Source organism: Maylandia zebra, linkage group LG15, assembly GCF_041146795.1.
Source record: "Maylandia zebra isolate NMK-2024a linkage group LG15, Mzebra_GT3a, whole genome shotgun sequence".
NCBI lineage: Eukaryota > Metazoa > Chordata > Actinopteri > Cichliformes > Cichlidae > Maylandia > Maylandia zebra.
This window is the reverse complement of record NC_135181.1, coordinates 1,258,301-1,277,315: the sequence shown is the minus strand read 5'-3', so window position 1 is coordinate 1,277,315 and position 19,015 is coordinate 1,258,301. Positions and strand designations below refer to the sequence as shown.

The window sequence follows — 19,015 nt, the reverse complement described above, 5'->3', positions numbered from 1 at the left end:
AAACGTCTTACATTCGCCAGCGTTGAATGACGTGTGACGCCACCATTAGCAAATCAGACTCGGCGAAGACTGGGCGAAGCTGTCCAATCACCATTCACGTAAACGCCCCTCATCGTAACAGTGAGGCGACAGTAGTTTGACTGGCTGTTTTTACTCCGACTCTGGCCCGTCTGTAGGACGTTTCTTCTCCTCTTGTAACGAGATAATTGAACACAAACCATGAACAGTTTATTCCGATCCGCTGCTCGGTGTCTCCGCTCGGGTCCGGCTGTCTACCTGCCCAGACAAACCGACGGCCGCTCGCAGTGGGCCTCAGTCCGGCTCCTGTGCTCGGCGGCGGATCTCCAGAAAGACCTCGGTGAGATGGTGAAGAAGGACAAAGTGGTGGTGTTTATGAAAGGCACGCCGGCGCAGCCCATGTGCGGCTTCAGTAACGCTGTGGTTCAGATCCTCCGGATGCACGGCGTGGACAACTACGCAGCGTACAACGTGTTGGAGGACCAGGACCTCAGACAAGGTCAGTAACCCGGAGTCTGCCTGACAGCAACAGGTTGTCACCTCTCAGGTGAACGTGTACCGTTTTGGTTACTTTGTAACCGGCAGAAAAAGCGTCACATGCTGGGTGCAGCTCATTTAAACATCCTTGAAGTGTCGGGTCCTGATCGTTACCTCATTCAAAGCAGCATTCGGTTAGGATAGCTGTCAACGGCACTCCATGGCCAGTTTTTATCAGTGTTGTGCAGCAGCACCAAAGGGTGGGGTAACGTTAGCATCGGTATCAAAGTCCCGGCCTCTGTCAGGACTCGATCCCCATTGTTCCGATAATGACACGAGACATGTCGGAGAGCAGGGAAGCGTCCTCACAGATGACATCAGCAATATGTGCTCCTGTTGTCCTGTCTACGTGTCTTTAACCACGTTTAGAGTGAAATACCTGATAATGGCCGATTGGATCAATTTACATATTGTTATATAGTCTGAATGTTGTATTTTACAGCCGCATCTGGACACTAACAAACATAATACTGATGTTAAAGGGCTTAAAGGGGGGGGTTAAGAGAAGAGGCTCTTCCAGTGTGTTTTCTCCTGGCTTCCTCCCCTCACCCCCAACCACTCACAGATGGCCCCTCACTGAACCTGGTTCTGCCTTCCTGCTAAAAGGCAGTTCATCTTTCCCTCTTCCATCTATGGTTTGCTCATAAGGGTCGCCTGATTGTTGGGATTTTTCTCTCCATTATTTACTTTACAGTATAAAGTGCCTGGAGGCCACTGTTGTTGCACTAAATGAATAAATCTGAATTGGGTTGGAGACCCTTTGCTGTGAGTGTGGAGGTTTGTGCTTTTGCTACAGTTTCAGTGGGTAGAAAAAAAAACCCCACCCCTCAGATTTTCCTTAAAAATGCTAATGAGGCATGTAACCAAACTGCTACGCCTAATTTTAAAACCCACGAGGTGTTCAGAGAAACAGGACTGGTAGTATTAACGCTGTCTGCCTTCCACAGGAGTCAAAGACTTCTCCAACTGGCCCACGATCCCTCAGGTGTACTTCAATGGCGAGTTTGTGGGAGGCTGCGACATCTTTCTGCAGATGCACCAGAACGGAGACCTGGTGGAGGAGCTGAAGAAGCTGGGCATCCGCTCTGCAGTGCTGGACGCAGAGAAAGAGTCCAAGTAATGGACGGGTATAAGCGTGACGCGGCTGACTCATCCAAAGGCGCATTTATCAGGTTGAACCCCTCCCCACTGCCGCCGCCACCACCTTTTTTCCAGCACAGCTGAGGGCACCATGGCTCCCATGATGAGAGCGAACCCCAAAGCAAAAGCTGCGGGCCAAATGAAAGCTCCATAGAGCTGAACGATAACATCGTTACAATGAGTCTTTCCATCCTGTTGTAATAAAAAGCTTTAATACTTCTGCACCTCCAAGAAGAACGGTGACATCACCCCCTCACTCCCACCTCAAACTGCCAGCTGACCGCGACAGAGCCGGCTGTGATCACCGTGTTCAAGCTGCCACCTGAGCGCTCTCACCTGGTTACATCAGTCCTCTGCGATCTTCCCCTCGCCGCTGTCCTCCACGCTCAGTGTAAGACCAGATGAGCTTTAGACTTGCCTAACTGTACCACGCCTAAGTTAAGGTCATTATTCATGCTGCCTGGGCCTCATCGGCTAATGATGTCATCACGCTCTTAAATGCACTGCCTGTAGTTTCAGGAAACAGAACAAAGAGGGGACAACGTGGCTTCGTGCTGGTATGAATATCTTCTCTTTAATGAAGCCACTGATAATCTAGCAGTTTTTTAGTGGCCGTAGCTGCAGAATCGATCACTGGACAGTCCCCTGTTTGTTCTTCCTGCCTGGAACCACGTGGAAACCGTCAATGTCAGGATCCGCTGAAACGTAACGTACCTGATACCTTATGTCCTTTTTTCTTTTTTTAAAACCACCCTGAAGATGAGATTACTGCACACGTGTACCAGCCGAAGCAGTTAATGTTGCATCTGTCTGTATTTCACTCTGAAGGTGAAGTGTTGTTTTAGTTGTTTTTTCCAGACACCTCACATTTATCAGTCGTAGGTGATCCTCCTGCTGCAGACAGTTGTATTATCAAAGCAACACGTAGTACACTGTAAGATATTGTACAGCTTATTATTAGATGTACTTCTGACGCGTGTAATCAATTCTGCACTGATTAAATATTTTGTGACACATGAGTTGTCGGTGTCGTGCCTCATGCATGTGGGTCTTTTGTCAGCGGGGTTACTCACAGTAGTTTTTACTGTGAGCTGGGCCAGACTTGCAGTAATGTGCAGACGTCATGAGCCACATCACTTCCTTGGGTTTTACTAAGAATTTGAGAAATGGGTGTTTTTAGTTTTTTGATTATTTTTTTAAACATTTTTAAATGCACTAGAAAACAGTTTATAAGACAAACTGACTTTGTACAAGTTTGAACCTGCTGGAATATTTGTTGTGACCGTCTTTACTTTTCAGCTTTCTTCTCATTTCTCTAAGTATCCTCCAAAAATAGTTCTGCAGGCTTCTTGAACATTCAAAGATCTTTTTGGATCTTGGCTTTCTCTGTCAGGATCATCCCACATTGCTTCAATGATGTTGAGGTCGGGGCTCTGGGGAGGCCAGTCCGTGACTGCTGGTGTCCCACTGTGTGTTTTTCTGTGCAGGTGTTTCCCGGCTCCTGTGTCAGCTTAATACAGTTTGTTTTTTCTAATTCTTGTGAACATGACTCAGATACCGTTCATCTGCTATAAATGCGTTTATAGGTCAGAAACTTCTTCTTTTGTCTAACTTGGACTCATTTTTTAAGAATTCGTTGCACAACATGCTGACGTAAATCAAATATGACATTTTGGCTCCACATGTGAAGGAAAAGTGAACTAAACAAAAAGGTGCTACACATGAACGTTTTCAGTATCTGAATCTGGCTTCAGGGATTTCTGACAGGACTCTTCATCACTGTGAGATTGGGAAAAGTTACACGCAAATGTTAAAAGGCAAAACTTTCACACGGTGTCTCGGTAAGTGCACATCAAGCTGAAAAACTGTGTCTGAGTCCAGGCCAAATTCAAATGCCAAACACACTCAGTGTAAAACATCTGGAGTCTATGTAGTTGGAAGAATATCACAGAACCTGGTTCTGAGACACGAAGCTGCTGTCAAAGTGCCTTAAACTGGTATTCTCCATAGTGGTCAGCAGGGGGCGGGAGGAAATGGTTGTTTGTTTCCTCACCAGAGAAACAGAGCATTTCCAGAAGAGAGAGAGAGTGTGTGTGTGTGTGTGTGTGTGTGTGTGTGTGTGTGTGTGTGTGTGTGTGTGTGTGTGTGTGTGTGTGTGTGTGTGTGTGTGGAAACAGCAAACCACTGAACACTGACAGAGGCCCTGGTGTGTTCAGGGAGCCCAGCTTAAATATGCAGCCATCATTCCTGTTGAACATGTTTACTGTGCATTTCCTCTTGTGTCATGTCGGCGTGTGCTGGGAAAACACACCTGCTGTTACTCAGTTTCAGGAAGGAACACTTCTGAGGAATGTGAGTAAAGCGCTTTCCTCATTCTATCCTGTGCAAATGTAACCGGGTCATAAATGACATATTGTTATAATTACACAAAATGTGTTCTAGACCCCAAACCCTTCCTGTTATACCCGACTGTTAGGACCTTCAAGCCTGTAGTTTTGTTCATTCTCAGTTGGAGCCCCTCCTCACTGTTCTTCTTCTTTGGTGCACCCCTATAAACAGTGCTCCCCTTTGGCCTCTCCCCTTTTCTACAATTCCCCTGTGGGGGAGGTCGGTGTCGTCCCCAACACTGCAACACATAATGTATATTTAGCCACCCTGATATTTCTGATTGTGTGTCTTTAGTTCAGTCATTGTGTCTGTCTTTGCTAGATGCTGTAAATGTAAATGTGCAGTACGTGTGTGTCACATGTGTTATAGGCACAGTCAGTGCTAGCATGAACAGGTCATTCTTGCTAGCTTGGGAGTTGTGGTGGGTGGAGCTGACCCTCTTCCCTACTGTTTGCATTTGGTTGTAGGAGCTGGAGCGAGGTCTTGGTTTCTTTTACCCTTCATTGTCAGACAACGCAGGAACACACCGGCTACACAAAGCCCGGGCTCGTGAGCAACGTCTCAGCTTCCACTATTAAAGCTTTCCTAAGACTAAGTGATGAACGACAGTCACTGTACGATTCTGGAAAACTTTTAAATACAAAATAATACATGTGCGAGTTTTATAAAATAAAACCAAACAATGCTGTACAGTGAAACGACTGTAAATATGGCCGTTGAGCATCCACACCTTCCCCTCCGCTTCTCTCCATAATCCAGTGACGCAGAAACACTGTTAGAAACTAACAGCCAGGATTCAGCTCAGAGTTTCTGCAGGAAGCGCAGCACCAGGTCCCTGAGCGTGGTCCTCAGTGGCTCACTGTCACAGACGATATGCGTCCCGTCCTCCTCCAGCTGAATGAGCGTGTCCTCCGCCTGCAGGTGCAGGATGTGCCCGTCTGCAGTTTCCTCCACTTTAACTTCTGTGATCCCGTGCTGCAAATGAGCACATAACAAGTTAGCATTAAGTTAGTGCTACTATCACAGCACACTGATAGCCCTCTCGCTCACATTTCCCACCTTCTGCAAAGTGGCCAGAAAAGCCTCCAGGGCCACAGCTCCACTCAGCATGGGTTTAGGGGCCAACGCTACGGGGGGTTCCTCAATCACCCGCTTCCTCTTCTTGCTGGGGGGCATGGGAGGGGGTTTGGGCACCGACTGGGAACAAATGAAAGACAAATGCAGCTGAGCTCTGATCAGCTGATTCTCTAATGGAAGTGCAAGCATTCTGGGCTCACCTGTAACGTGTGCTTGTTGTCCTTTGAGTGCAGCAACGCAGACACGGTCGCCACAGAGACGCCGGGTTTGATCTCAGAGGGCACCAGGGAGTTGGCCAGCTAGGAAGAGAAGAATACGACTCTCAGCAATTAAAACCGTCCGCCTGCTTTCTGACAGCGAGAGGATTTCTCAATAAAAACAGCTGATCAAACGCCATGTTGTCATAGTGATCAGAGAATTCACCAGATACAACAGATACTCTGTGGCCAGAAACTCAGATCCATCTCTGAGGAGTTTTGACTTCCTTCTCTTCGGGGCCTCACCTCAGGCAGGATGTAGATGCGTTCGTAGCGGCGTCTGAAGGGCAGGTTGAGAACAGAGCAGCGTCTGTAGGGCATAGGAGGAGGCTGCAGCTCCAACATCAGGTCGGAGCGGTGGGACTGGGTCAGAGGAGGCTGGGTGTACTGCTCGGGACACACCACGTGGAGAGGCTGCAGGAAGAAGACACGGCTTTTACACACAGAGTACAAATGTGAGCGGCTGAAGCTGGCTTTGTTAACATTTAAATTAAGGCTACAGCTAAACGAGAACTAGTGCTGCGAATGGGCCATCCTGGAACTACAGGGATGCTTCGATCAAATCCCTCAAATCTTAAGCAAGACCCGCTGCTTCCCTGAGCTCTGCCCTGAACGCTCACATTGTTCTGCCATTTTATTTGTATATTGTCTGTTAACTTGGAAATCTGCTTTCCATTCTCCCGTTTCACCCACAGCGCTCTCACAGACTCAGTCACTATGGCACAGCACAGTTCTAGCATCATGATGCAGCCTTTCCCTCCTCATCGTAGAATCATCGTTCCTTAGTCTCGGCTCTATTTCTGTGTATTTCTCTCATAATCAGATCAGGTGCTAACAGCATACCTGGACTTCCTTGAGCAGCTTTGATACTTGGTGGAAGTTGAGCCGTGTGTCAATGGGACAGTAAACGCACTTCATGGCTAACGGCTGGTACGGAGCCAGGGCATCCAGGTAGGAGAAGTCCGGCTCTGAGTGAGAAAGATCAGGCACTCAGGACATTACCAGCTCAGGCTTTCCTTGTTTTAGTCACGTGTGAGAGATGTAGCGATAGCTGTAATTACCAGTAAAGATGATGGTGTTAAGGCTGGATTTGCCCCAGAGCTCCATGAAGTGAACGACGTCCCCGAAGCGCAGAGAGGGGTGACCGGTGAAAACCACGCAGGGCTGACGGAACTCGCTGCTGAAGTCTCCGTGAATGCTGGGGTAGTGCTTCAGCTTGTTGGTTTGGATGAGCTGAAACATCAGCAGCACATTCAAGCACCAGTTTATCAACGTGACCTCGTCACCAGCTCCACAGGTGTACTTGTGTTTTCATCCTGGTATCTTTGTATCAGTCGACTCTGCTTTTTAAAACGTGTGTTAGAGGTATGATGCGCTCCAGGCAAAAGCACATCTCACTCACATTTGATGCAACTCATGGCTACATGTCATCTGTTATTAATGACTTGTGACAGCACTGGCCTGGTCGAACATACTATTTGCCTAATGCTTTCCAATTCAAAGTTTTCTCCAACCAAACATGAATTTGCATAAAACATAAACACTTCCTCAGAGATGAAATGCTGGTTTGGTAGCGAGGCTCCAAACGCTCAACCAGACCGCCAACAGGTCTCGCACGCCACAGCCGCTCTATCGCGTGACGCACACGGCTCCGACGTGCTGAGGTTATGAGCCGAGTTACGCCGTGTCGCAAGTTTTGTGAGGTGCTTTTGTGATATTTAACGGATCGGATTACATTTTTTATTTCTCTCCGATCCAGTAATTTAGGTCAGTATGGGACCGATACAGATACGTAATATCAGATCGGTCCATCTCTAACTTTAACTTTCTCCCCCATAAAGACGACATTTGATGACCTCCACTGGGACCTCAAGTTAAAAACCTAAAAAAAAGTGGGTTCCCTATAAGATAATGATTATTTTCAGTATAAAGGAGAAGTGCACTGCCAGTAGGGCAGGGCAACATGGCCAAAAATATTTATCACCATATATATTTGAAAATGTGTGCTAACGATATAACTGACGATATAATTAACGCGAGACAAAATACTTTATTAGTGCAAAAGACCCAACAATGTATTTTCACTTAAACAAGCAGCTGTTTTTTGCATTAAAGTTATATAAAATGTAACAGTGCAAACTCCTCGCTGACAGTTTAACCAAAAGGCATTTCCAGTGGAAACTGGCCGACATGTCCTCAGCATAACCATGTATAACATCCACACAACTTAAAGAGGTTAAACACACACAATACGGTAACATTATGTTGAAGCACAGTACGTATCGCTCTGCGAGGCTCCGCCTACAATAGCCATAATGCTCCAACAATCCATCAAGAGGTGCGGCTTCGTAGCTCAGCAAAGTCGTACTGAAACCTTTGACAGAATTTCGAGCGCCGTGCACTAAAATCGGTTCAGTAATAACGACGGCCCGCTAGCATGCGCTACCAAAAATAGTGCTTTGTTGTGTATCTGACGGACGAAAGCTAAACCAGTTCCACACCAGTGAAGCTGCAGCATTTTTACAAACCAGTTCAGGTTCATCTGTTTCATTCAACGATCCGCTTTCGCTCTTCTCGTTCTGCGTCGCCGCCATGTGCGTATGAAAACAAAGGTACTGCGCATGCACGTTTTACCCATGTTCTATCGCCATGTTTCATTTTCTTATCGTTGCCTAACTGGTGTTACCGTGAGCGGTATGATATGGCCCAGGCCTAACAGCCAGTGTTCTTGACTCACCTCTGCGTGTGGGAAAGGCGGCTCTGGGAGATAAACCTTTGTTTGCTTGTTGTGACAAAGCCTGAAATATTGGAGAAAAAGAAAAAGCACGTGGAATATTCCACAGTCACACGTTACCGTCTCTCTGCTGTTTGTTGCACTCCTATCAAGTAACAAAACATCGATACTGTGTTCCTACTTATCAGAGTGACTGCATCATGACTTGTTGTGGAAGACGTGGAAAAATGAGGACAAGCTAACCGAGCACATGCTGAAGAAAAACAGTAAAACCTAAAATCACAAACTTTCACCACAGAATCGAGAAGCTTTCGATAAACGGCCGCTCACCACTCGGCGAAGATCTGAGAGAACTCCAGCGAGCTGTTGGCTATGGGTGAGATGAAGTAGAAGGGCGTGGTCCCCAGGTTGGCGCTCTCTATGAACTGGTACAAACACTCGAGCAGGTCGTAGATCACTCCCGAGGAGTAGCACGGCACCAGCACATTTCCTCCTGCCCGGATGGTCATGGCTGCAGAACGCAGAAGAACAAGCACAGACAACATCATTCAAGTTCCACTTAAATGATACAAGAATGACTTCAACGTTTGGTTCTTTTCACACGCCACAGAAATCTGAGCGCTACATTAAAACCCACCCAAGTTACTGCAGAACTCTCCCAGCATGCCGTCTGGGTTGGCAGTAGGCATCTGAGTGAGGCCTGTCAGAATGAGGACGTCACTATTCTTTAGGGAACTCTGGTCCATGGGCTGGGAGCAGAGAAGAAGAGAAACTGCAGAGTAGTTGTGATAGGACAGAACAGGCTGGATTCAAACAATGACAGCGTGCACTGACAAACACTCGCCTAAAGATTTAGCTTCCAAAAGAAACTGAGCACAGGAAAAAGGAAATCTGTGACTAAACAAATAACGGACTGCACTCTTTCCACTCTAGATCGTGACGGTTTTGTCCTCGATCCCTTCAAACTTTAACTTTCTCCCCCATAAAGACGACATGTGATGACCTCCGCTGGACCCTCAATGACAAGTTTTGACACCTTAGTAAAAATCAATAACGACGTGGTTTAGCTGCACGAGCAGAGACCCCCCTCCCTGACTGCTGCACACGCAGTTTGTTCTGTAAACAGCCCCGAAATATGACAGAAATCACTCAGCTCAGGAAAAAAGCTTCAAGGGTTGCGCCCAGGAGACTTTGAAATGGTGAAGCATTACGCCTGCTGGCCTACCTGAGGATGTGTGGTGAGTAGAGATGAGCCAGACACATAGGACACCTTCTCATGGTGAGACTGGATGATCCAGTTGGAGCTCCCCAGCGAGTAGCCGGAGCTTAAAGGGGAGACTTGTACAGCTCCAAACAACTCCTGCAAGAAAAACAAACGAGAAAAAAGACGAGAAGTCACCACTGCACGAAAGCAAAAATGTGAAATCTTAAATATCTCCTGGACAGAATCAATTCTCACCACTTTCTGTGAATAACCCACAAGCTGCACTTTGCTGAGTGCAGAGTTAACCTCCTGCATGCTGTAGCATCGCTTCCACATCCACACATCAACTGCATCCTTCAGCGGCCCCGGGAGCATCCTAATGCAATAACACAAGTATTCATTTGAACGGTGGAGTTACACCACCCTGTTAGTGTAGGTGTAACAAAACACCAGACAGGTGAATGGAAAATGAAACTTCAAAAATGACTAAAACAAAGTCAGTAACTGCATTTCATGTGTCAACTCGGACAAAACGCAAACACACAGAATATTTTTACAAAACTAGACTACCTTTGTATCTCCTTGTTCTTCCAGGACGTGGCAGACTGGGCTTTAGGAACTCTCTCCATGAAGTTCACCAGCTCCTCCATCAGCAGCCTAAGGAAGGAAGGAGGAAGAACGAGCGTAAACGCAACCGAAGACGTGTGACCTGTATCTCATTTTACCAAATAAAATAATAATGATATCACACAAATAATACAGAAATAGTAAGATGTGGTATTCATCCCCTGCATCTGTCACCTGCCAATCTGCAGCGTGGGCTCCGTGGCGTACACTGTCCCAGTGAAGCCGGTGTGCTCTGTGATGTAAGGCAGGGCCATCATGCAGTGGTAGTTTGAGATTAGGATGACATCGATGGTGGACAGGTCCAACAGTTCTCTCTGTGGGTTATTCAGATTAAATAAATATCATTGTGGTACTTCAGGTATTTATTAAGATTTATGTTTTAGGTCTACTGTGAAGGTAAAAGACGTGGTAATCACACTGCTCTGATCATAGTAACTGATTTCTCGGAGAGGATTCCCCTATTCTTGTCAATTGTGGCAGGCCTATCAGGTTTCTTTTTCTTTCTTATTATTTGTTTAAAATAGGTTGATTTGCTGCAACTCTGATGCTTCACAGTGGCCCCTGTTTTGCAGAAAGACATTCTAGCACAAGCTATAACACTGATGCAGAAACGAAGTATCAGGGATGTCTACCTCAGGGAGACAGAACTCTGGCTGTGCGTCAACAAACACCCTCCCTGCGCACTCCTTCAGCTCCTGCAAGCATAAGGCGAAACAGTTTTTTCCCCCACAGATAAATCGGCACATCTTCATAAAAAACTGCAGTAAGTTGAAATACACGCCAAGTAACCTAAGCACATTACAAACAGCTTCTCGTGCCTTTTCCAAATTTATTGTTCCATCCTTAGAGACCCAACCAGGGAGCTTGGAAAGTCTTGGACTGAAAAAAAAGGATCATCATCATCATCATCAAGCAAAACATATCTGTTATCCACGAGTGAATGAATTCCTGTCAGTGACTCACCTGTGCACCAAAGGCAGGGGCAGGAAGTTGAGGACAGAGGTGGTGTCCAATCCACAGTCCAACATGATAGTGGTGGACTTGAACTTGAGGACATTGCAGGGCAATGTAGGATGACCCGACAGACAGTACTGCAAGGAGGGAATGCACCGTTAAAATCACAGGTGTGTGTAGGAGTACAAAGATACAGTAAAACAGGATAAACACGACACCAGGGGATTGTGTTTCCGTTTTTTCGTATGCATAGTTAAACACTTCACGCTGTACTGACTTGCTGTTCGCTGCTCGCCTTTATTAAACTTTATTCAACTGTACCAAAAAACGCTATTAGCTTCCAGCTAACAGTCACTTTTGGGTGCGTATAAGTTAATCATTTTCGACGATTCCTACATTCATTGTTCTCTTCACTGATCTGCTTTTTACTCACCAATTTCATCTTTAACACAAGGAGTTGCTGATAAATGAGTTGAAAACAGTTAGCTTTGCTAACGCAGCATCGTTCTCCACCGCTCTTCTGCTCCCTCCTCGCTTTGTTTCCCGCTCGGCTGCCCTCTGCTGCCCCCAACAGACGCGGAGTCACATCGAAAGTACAGACACTTTAAAATGCCATTTTCACTGAGAAGCCAGCGCTTATATGCAGCTGCTTTGGCAACAGCACCTTGGCTCACACGATATTAATGAAAATATGAATTAAAGGGTCGATGATTGTTGTAAACAAGTGATCCCAGAGCTGAGAGTCGCTGCGATAAACCAGAGCCGTATACAGAGCAGTTAACACAATTTCATACGCCTGGTTGAGTTTATATTTAGAGCCGCCAATGTCGTAATTACAGTAATGATAGCAGCATGATTGCCAACTGTTAAATAATATGACATGTAGGTCATTAAGGTTTCAGTTGGGGGGACGCCATTAGGCCGGCAAAGGCAGGACTGCAACAGTGACTCAACACCGTTCATCCACTACTCTGGTTTAGCCCCCTCCTATGCTAGCAGCGGCTAGCTGACAAAAACATTAACCACTCCCAAAGTTGTACATTTATCCGGTGACTGCTCTGTCAGTCCACGGTGTTATTGCGAAACCGATGCAGAAACAGCGGGCAGCGCTCGCACTTCTGTATCTCCGGTAGGCTTTTTGTTTTATTTAACGAGTGTTACCGGCGGCTAGAGTGGACGTTTGGTTAGGTCGCTGTCGAAAGTGCGCTAGTCGATGTTTTCTTATGGAGGGTTTGTTCAGTTAGGAGTCAAGAGATTTAACGCGTGGGCGAGGACAGGTAGGAGTTAACACGCCACGTTTTGGGTTTTGTTTTAACTGACAGCACAAACACTTCGACCCGTTTAGTTAAATGTGCGATTGTGTGGGGCTCTGCGGTTAGATCAAGGGTAAACTTCGCGACATATACGGCTGGTTACAGTTACCACAGTGAAGAAGTTTTTGCCTTTCATTTGATACTAATAAACGATATAATGATACAGTCTGCGTATACACATGTTCATTGCAGTCAGTAGCTTCCGTGCAGAAATAGTCCGACTTTTAGTGCTGTTATCTTTCCCGTTTATAGAGCAGCAGTATTGATGTACACGTGTGTGTGTTTCTATTTGCCAGACCACAGGAGGTCCGCGCTCAGTTTCTTCACCATGGGCAGCAGCTGCAGTAACCACCTCGGGATCCCTCCAGGCAACGGCCCAAACGCTGTGGGCTGCACTGACTTCATGATGGACCACACTGCAGAGGTACAAGCAAAAGAAAACCTTTGTTCGTGCTGACATGTAACAGCTGAGGTCACATATCTGTATTTGACATTCTTGAGTGTGCTGCAGATGCTGGGCTGGGTACCCACGGGTATTATGGAAAGCAGGTATTGGGCCAAACAGGCTGCTGACATCACGGGAGCAAATGGCCTTCTGCTGAGTTGCTTGAACTGTCTGTCTCTCCAACAGGGCACCTTCTTCCGGCTGTACTATCCCTGTCAGGAGATGGAAAGTGCAGGGAAGCCTGACTGGGTCCCATACAAGGAGTACTTTAATGGTTTGGCTGACTTCATGAAAATGAACAGGGCCCTCAGTGAAAGGATCTTCAACTACCTCTTTGGTGAATAAATTAGGAAAATCCAGTATTTCTAATGATTTCATGGCATAAAATTGACTATTTTTTCTCAAGTCTTGTGTGCTTGTGCTTCCACCTCCAACCTGACAGTCCATTTCTCTGTGGTGTAAAAGTCAAATGTATTTGGTCAGGACAGCAATATTATATGACTTTAGTCACTAAAAAAATAGAAAGCTGGTTTCTTTCATTTTCTAATGTGGTTTAAAAAAATAGGCAAAGTGAATGTTCCTCATTTTCATCTATTTCAGGGTCCTTCAAGATCCCAGCCTATTTGGATGCTCCATTTAAATCGAATGAAAAATGTCCCGTGATCATCTTCTCCCACGGCTTGGGAGCCTTTAGGTACACACACAATGCATTTGTTTTTTTTATTTCATCACTCCTGCAGCAATAACCCGTTACAAGTTCTGCTCACACTGTGGCTGCTGTGATTGTTTCTCAGGACCTTGTATTCAGCGATATGTGCAGAAATGGCCTCTCAGGGCTTCATCGTGGCATCAGTGGAACACAGGTAATTTTCCAATTTAGTTCATATGTCATTTTCATGCCATTAAGCGCCAACTGTTCTATAGCAGGGTTGTCAAACATAGGGCCCAGGGGCCAGAATCGGCCAGGCAGAGACTCCAATCGGGCCCGCTGGAAAGCGTGTGATGTTGTGTATGTGCGGTCGGCAAGGTCTGTCATCTCGGTTGTGGGCAACTGACAAATAAAGGCTCTGTTCTCTCATCTCTATGGATTTGGAACTTTTAACTGTATTTAAAGTTTTGCAGACCATTGTGTCCATGCTACACCAGAAAGTTACTGATAGATACAAAAAATTAAATGACAGAAAAGTTCCCATTTTTCGAGCATCTACTATAGATGTTTTTACTATAGAAAAGTACATTATTCTAAATGCATGACAGTGTGCACAATGAGCTAGCAACAGTGTTTCTCTTAGTTTTATGTTACATGTGTAAAATAAGACAAACTGTTGCAGTTGCACTTCTTTTCCTCATATGAAGATATCTCAGGGATTAATTGTTTCAACATCTTTACACTGGCAGAAATAGGAGTTTCTGACCTTAAGTGGTCCCCACACTTAAGGTGGGTCGTATGTGGCCCACGATGTAAAATGAGTTTGAAATCGGTGTTCTTTGTCATCTTCATTTGGAGGAAATCGTAGCTGAACGTTTGTCCTCTGCTATTGTTTGCTTGGCTGTCTGTTTATGTGTGGAGTAAGAGTGGAAAGGGTGTGCAGACAATGGTATGAACCAGCTCATCACAATTCTTTTCAGTATGCAGACAAGGGGGACCATATGGAGATGAACATAATGGCCACAGCTGGCCTGTCACTTACGGTGATGGAAGTGTTATTTTGCTGAATTTTAGCAGCCGGCGACATGCTGACAAAGCCGCAGACAGAGCACACGGCTGCAGTGTGAGAGCAACAACATGAGAGTGACTTTGCTTCTTACAGAGAGAGGGCCACACGCTGCCTCAAACAGGATGTGTCCTCTGCATGTGTCTAAACCCTAATTGTTCCAAGTAACATGAAGGAAGTAATATCTGTTCCCAGGGCTGGAACTACAGGTTATGGTTTTATTTTTCTCCCACAGAGACCAGTCGGCGTCAGCTACGTATTATTTTTGTGAGAAGCCAGAGTCAGAAAGGTCAAATGCAAGTTTGACAAAATCATCCGGTGCCACCCAACAGAACTTGGTAAAGGAGTGGATGTACTACAGAGCTCTGCAGCACGGAGAGAGCGAATTCCCCCTCAGAAACAAACAAGTATGTTGTCGCAGAGATTACCCACAGACTCCCTCTGTGGGTTTAAAATTCAGTCTCTTGATTGCATAAGATGTGAACTTCATACCCGCTTACTCACAGGCAGCTTGGCACTGATGTTAAAATCAAACCACATCCTCGTTTGTTCTAGCTGACATTCTTCTATTTTCATCTGGGCACGTCACGTTAAACGGCAAGCGTGTGGTCACATCCCGTTTATCTTAAAGCTGAAAGGAATGAGGGACTGCAGATAGCAGTTGGCTTTTTAAATCTACGATTAAGGCGAGGGATATTTCTTTTTTTTTTTTCTGTTCATCAGAGTAGCTTCGCAAAACTCACAGTTCAACACAATCCTGGTTTATCTTGTACTGGGTCCAAGTGCAGCAGCTCAGCTCCACTATAACTTCCTGTCCCCTCCCTTTAAGAGAAGCTCCCTCTGATTGGCTGCCCACCATAAACAAAAGTTTAGGGAGACCGGGAGTATATAAATCCCATAGTAGGGGAAAAAGATGGTTTTGTTTGTCGTATCTGTACAGATGTCATGAATGTAAAGGTAAATATTAATGGCACCTTAAAGAAACAGAATGAATTCATTTGTTTCATCTTTCAGGTGAAACAAAGAGCAGATGAATGCATTCTGGCTCTGGATAAACTCACTGAAATCAACTCAGGAATCTCAGTGCAGAATGTTCTGGAGACGCACTTTGACTGGTCAACGCTGAAGGTAAGCTTTTGGTTACCTCTGGCTGTGACATGCATGCAGGACAGCTGTCATGCATGCATGCATGCAGTGTGTGGTAGCAAACACAATAATGGAAATGTGTCACAAGACGCAGAAAGTCGTTGTAACACGAGCATGGGGCAAGTTGGCAAGTGTCACAAGGCTCCAGGAAATGCAGAAGTCTCTTTGAAGTTTGATCAAAGTTTGATCAAAGCTAAAAGGCAACAGTTGTAGCCTCTTAGCTTTACAGTGTTTAAAGCTAAAGCTGAACTCTTCTCACCTTCGAGGTGAACAGCTGATGCTGATACCTGGGAGAGCAAAGTGTGCTGGTTACTGACACATGACAGAGTGGTACATACATTAAAGGGTTAACCTAGCAACCAGCCGTCGGCAACAAAGCGGTGCTCTGAGCGATCCTGTGTGGACCCCCGTCGTAGGAAGCAGACATTCCAGCCTCTGGTTACCTAGGCAACTTCCAATCCATTTATACTCCTGTCGTGTGTCAGTCAGGGGTATTCTTCACTGCTTCGATTGCTCAACTTGAAACTGAGAAAAGTTTAAAGAGTAGATCAGGAAGCAACGGCAAGTTTTTGACCAGAGACCACAGAGTGGTGCAACTTCAAGCTGGGCGAAGAAACCACCGACAAAGCGATGTAGGCTAACCCCAGCACTCAACTCTTCTAAGCTTTGAGGTGAAGTATTGCAAAGATGATGCTGATTGACATATGGGGCAGGTGCCAAGTATGTACAGCACGGAGTGTCTGCAACAAACATCAGCTCCAAAGCGATGAATGGTTGATGAGTGAACTGCTTCCTGTGTGCACATCCTTAACGTAGGACACGCCCACTTCACAATTCCCGCACTTGTTCAATTTCTTAATCATTTCTTAGTTCACAAAAATTCAACTTGTACATTTGGAACATCTGTTTCAGGGTTTGTTGCATCCTGCTGTGTGATGCTTAGAAGACCAACGAGTGTTTCTAGCAGTGTTGTATCTTTGTGGTTATTGCAACTTTCCCTAAAGTCTCGAGCTTCCAAAGTTCATTTACCAGCACTTTTTGTTTTTATATATGAGCTTGGCACCGAAAGTCTTCATTTAGTTGACTTGATTGGCAATAAGTCTTAGACCAGGCTTATTTATTTCCCCTTTTAATGGTGCCACATTTTGCCACAAGTTTGAAAAAGTTGCCAAATCTTCTATTTGGTGTCATTTATTGAACTCTGAAGACATAAGAGTCATAACAACAGCATGTGGAAGAACCATACACGGCCACAACAGCATGGTACCTGCTCCTCGTGCTGGTCACGCAGTGCTGTGGTATAGCTTCCCATTCTTCAACCACTACTTTTGGTTTTGTTGGCTGACTTGTGAAAAACACTGTTAAACTGCCGATATGTCTTGTTTCTTCATACTTTGCTCATCCCATTCAACGCCACACAAGAGTCGACACAGAATAAGCTGTTTGGCATTGGCCCGCATACTCAACTCTGCTGCTCAACGCACAAATGTGTTTCCCTACAAACGTGGCACCAAATATACTTTGCAGCTGTAGAAGATTATTGGCAAGAAGCATCAAACACAAAGTTCTTACTTTTTGTGCTGCCGTGTGTGTATAAACAATAAAATGACATCAACTAGGTTCAGATGACTTTTGAAAGTGCACTGAGGAAAAAACCTGTGTTAGCCTCAGCTTATCAGCTGCAGAGTCCAAAGTTCATGAAATGCTGTTTTGCATAAAGAACATCAGCAGACTTTAATCTGTGATCAGGAAAAATGTGAAACGCAGTGGAGTACAATTTAATTTGTGCTGATTTCTTAATTCTCTCTCATGTTCTTGGTAACAGAACTCCATGGACCTGTGCAGGATAGCAGTGATGGGCCATTCGTTTGGAGGAGCAACAGTCATAGAGGCTCTGTGTAAAGAGGTTAAATTCAAGTACGTTTTTATGGTTTCCAGTCTTTTATCACTTATTGTCCATAATGTCTGCAGGGCTAGAGCTGTGTGCATGAGGGCATTTCACTTTGCTTAGCATAAATTAGAAACGTGTTACAGGCAGCAGTAACAGACCCAGATTATTAAAAGTAATACCCTGGCCTGCTATCGTATAAACAGGTGTGGAGTAGCGCTAGACTCCTGGATGACTCCTTTAGACGATGAGATCTTTCCTCGGGTGAAGCAGCCAATCTTTTTCATCAACTCAGAGAAGTTCCAGTGGGCGGGAAACATCAGCCGCATGAAGAAGCTCGACTCGGCCGTCATACAGAGGAAAATGATCACCATCAGGTACCAGTACTGGTCTGCTGCACTTTCAGAGACTTTGGGGGTAATTTGGGCTGATTTTGTGATGATGTCTCTTCTTCACCTGCATTCTTTCAGAGGTACAGTCCACCAGAGTTTCCCAGACTTCACCTTTCTCACAGGCAACTGGATTGGGAAGCTGATGAAACTCAAAGGAGAGATCGACCCAGAGCTCGCCATAGACCTGTGCAATAAAGCAACACTAGCGTTTCTGCAACGCCATCTCGGTAAGAGCTCCTGCTAGTCGTTCGTCAGATTTAATCATGTAATGCAGGAACACAGCTGTGGGCACATTAAAGCCATTTTTACAGGATTAATAGTAAGATGTGTACAGTATCAGCTGAGCTGTGAGGAGTTGGCTGAGAGATCGACTGAACTCTGCTTACTCCCCTTTCCTCTGTGCAAAACTCTTGCAGGCCTGGAGAAGAACTTTAACCAGTGGGACCCTCTGATCAACGGAGAAGATGAAAACCTCATCCCAGGAACTAATGTCAACTTGCTTCAGTCCGCCATCTGAACTGGCTCTGTGCCTCTTATACTGTGGCCTCTCACATTCGTCTTGGGCGCAGGAGTCAGTGCAAAGGGTTTAAAATGTCAAGTCAGGCCTACTTGGCATTTTTTAAGCAGTAATCAGATGGAAATCTAATCTCTACCTCAAAGGATGGATTTATTTTTTCTGGATGGACCAAGCACTCAGCGTAGTGTTTGTTTCAGGAGGCCTGAATGTTGCATACGAGCAGCTTGAAACTTTCTTCTCACTGTTGGTGACATCTTTACTATTAGCTGCAATTTCTTGAACAAATCTTTGTAATCAGTTTTTATCTTTTAGTGTAAATAAATCCAAATGTTTCTGTACCTCTTTGGACCTTTGAGCAAAGACAAGGTACTCTGATTGCTGTGTGATTATGTAATGCGGCCTATGATGACAATCTTAAGTTATAGAATAGAAAAAGATGATTATAGAATTATGTGATAAAGATTAGACAAGCTAGCATGTAAAAGGCATCCAGTAACTTCAAGAACATCTTTCAATGAATATTGTAAACACTAAAAAGCTGCTTTAAATATCCCATTGGCCATAAGCCACCGTACAGTTCTTTCCTTGGTCAGTGCTATGTAACTTTTATACACTTCATTTATACACAACAGAAATCCAATAAATCTGGTTTCTTTACAAATG

At 45.3% G+C, this 19,015-nt stretch overlaps 3 protein-coding genes across 7 annotated transcripts; 2 read left to right on the top strand and 1 right to left on the bottom strand.

Annotated features, from left to right (window-relative positions):
* Positions 1-85: 85 nt before the first annotated feature.
* On the top strand, positions 86-10,091 carry glrx5 (glutaredoxin 5 homolog (S. cerevisiae)). Of its 2 annotated transcripts, XR_013093075.1 has the most exons (3): positions 86-517; positions 1,503-1,727; positions 9,950-10,091. XR_013093075.1 is itself a non-coding variant. In XM_004542266.5 (2 exons), the coding sequence occupies exons 1-2, from the start codon at positions 220-222 to the stop codon at positions 1,673-1,675; spliced, it is 471 nt and encodes a 156-aa protein (XP_004542323.1). In that variant the 5' UTR covers positions 87-219; the 3' UTR covers positions 1,676-2,714. The 2 variants fall into 2 exon arrangements, 1 of the variants encoding a protein (XP_004542323.1); XM_004542266.5 differs by lacking the exon at positions 9,950-10,091 and having other exon boundaries at positions 87-517; positions 1,503-2,714.
* On the bottom strand, positions 4,699-11,734 carry ints9 (integrator complex subunit 9). Its single transcript, XM_004542271.3, has 17 exons — positions 11,370-11,734; positions 10,946-11,073; positions 10,801-10,861; positions 10,615-10,677; positions 10,157-10,296; positions 9,926-10,012; positions 9,611-9,731; positions 9,377-9,511; positions 8,789-8,900; positions 8,482-8,662; positions 8,155-8,215; positions 6,479-6,650; positions 6,261-6,385; positions 5,664-5,831; positions 5,361-5,459; positions 5,143-5,280; positions 4,699-5,058 (listed from the first exon to the last, which is right to left on the bottom strand). Exons 1-17 carry the CDS (start codon positions 11,376-11,378, stop codon positions 4,885-4,887), a joined length of 1,974 nt encoding a protein of 657 aa, XP_004542328.1. The 5' UTR covers positions 11,379-11,734; the 3' UTR covers positions 4,699-4,884.
* On the top strand, positions 10,972-19,013 carry pla2g7 (phospholipase A2, group VII (platelet-activating factor acetylhydrolase, plasma)). 4 transcript variants are annotated; one of them, XM_012916622.3, is made up of 11 exons: positions 10,972-11,106; positions 12,546-12,673; positions 12,881-13,031; positions 13,295-13,388; positions 13,489-13,557; positions 14,645-14,816; positions 15,424-15,537; positions 17,381-17,472; positions 17,650-17,820; positions 17,914-18,062; positions 18,252-19,013. In XM_012916622.3, exons 2-11 carry the CDS (start codon positions 12,578-12,580, stop codon positions 18,350-18,352), a joined length of 1,209 nt encoding a protein of 402 aa, XP_012772076.1. In that variant the 5' UTR covers positions 10,972-11,106; positions 12,546-12,577; the 3' UTR covers positions 18,353-19,013. The 4 variants fall into 4 exon arrangements, with proteins under 4 accessions (XP_012772076.1, XP_004542325.1, XP_004542324.1 ...); XM_004542268.5 differs by lacking the exon at positions 10,972-11,106 and adding an exon at positions 11,917-12,065; XM_004542267.5 differs by lacking the exon at positions 10,972-11,106 and adding an exon at positions 12,072-12,213.
* Positions 19,014-19,015: the final 2 nt, after the last annotated feature.

Bases quoted from the DNA above. Each gene is read 5' to 3' on its own strand.
- glrx5 (XM_004542266.5), top strand. From the start codon at position 220: ATGAACAGTTTATTCCGATCCGCTGCTCGGTGTCTCCGCTCGGGTCCG. The intron at 518-1,502 runs GTCAGTAACCCG...TGCCTTCCACAG, and splicing joins GGACCAGGACCTCAGACAAG to GAGTCAAAGACTTCTCCAAC.
- ints9 (XM_004542271.3), bottom strand. The intron at 6,386-6,478 runs GTAATTACAGCT...TTTCTCACTCAG, and splicing joins TAACACCATCATCTTTACTG to AGCCGGACTTCTCCTACCTG. The intron at 5,460-5,663 runs GTGAGGCCCCGA...TTCTCTTCCTAG, and splicing joins GCATCTACATCCTGCCTGAG to CTGGCCAACTCCCTGGTGCC.
- pla2g7 (XM_004542267.5), top strand. From the start codon at position 12,150: ATGTTTTCTTATGGAGGGTTTGTTCAGTTAGGAGTCAAGAGATTTAAC. The intron at 12,674-12,880 runs GTACAAGCAAAA...TCTCTCCAACAG, and splicing joins TGATGGACCACACTGCAGAG to GGCACCTTCTTCCGGCTGTA. The intron at 14,817-15,423 runs GTATGTTGTCGC...TTCATCTTTCAG, and splicing joins TCCCCCTCAGAAACAAACAA to GTGAAACAAAGAGCAGATGA.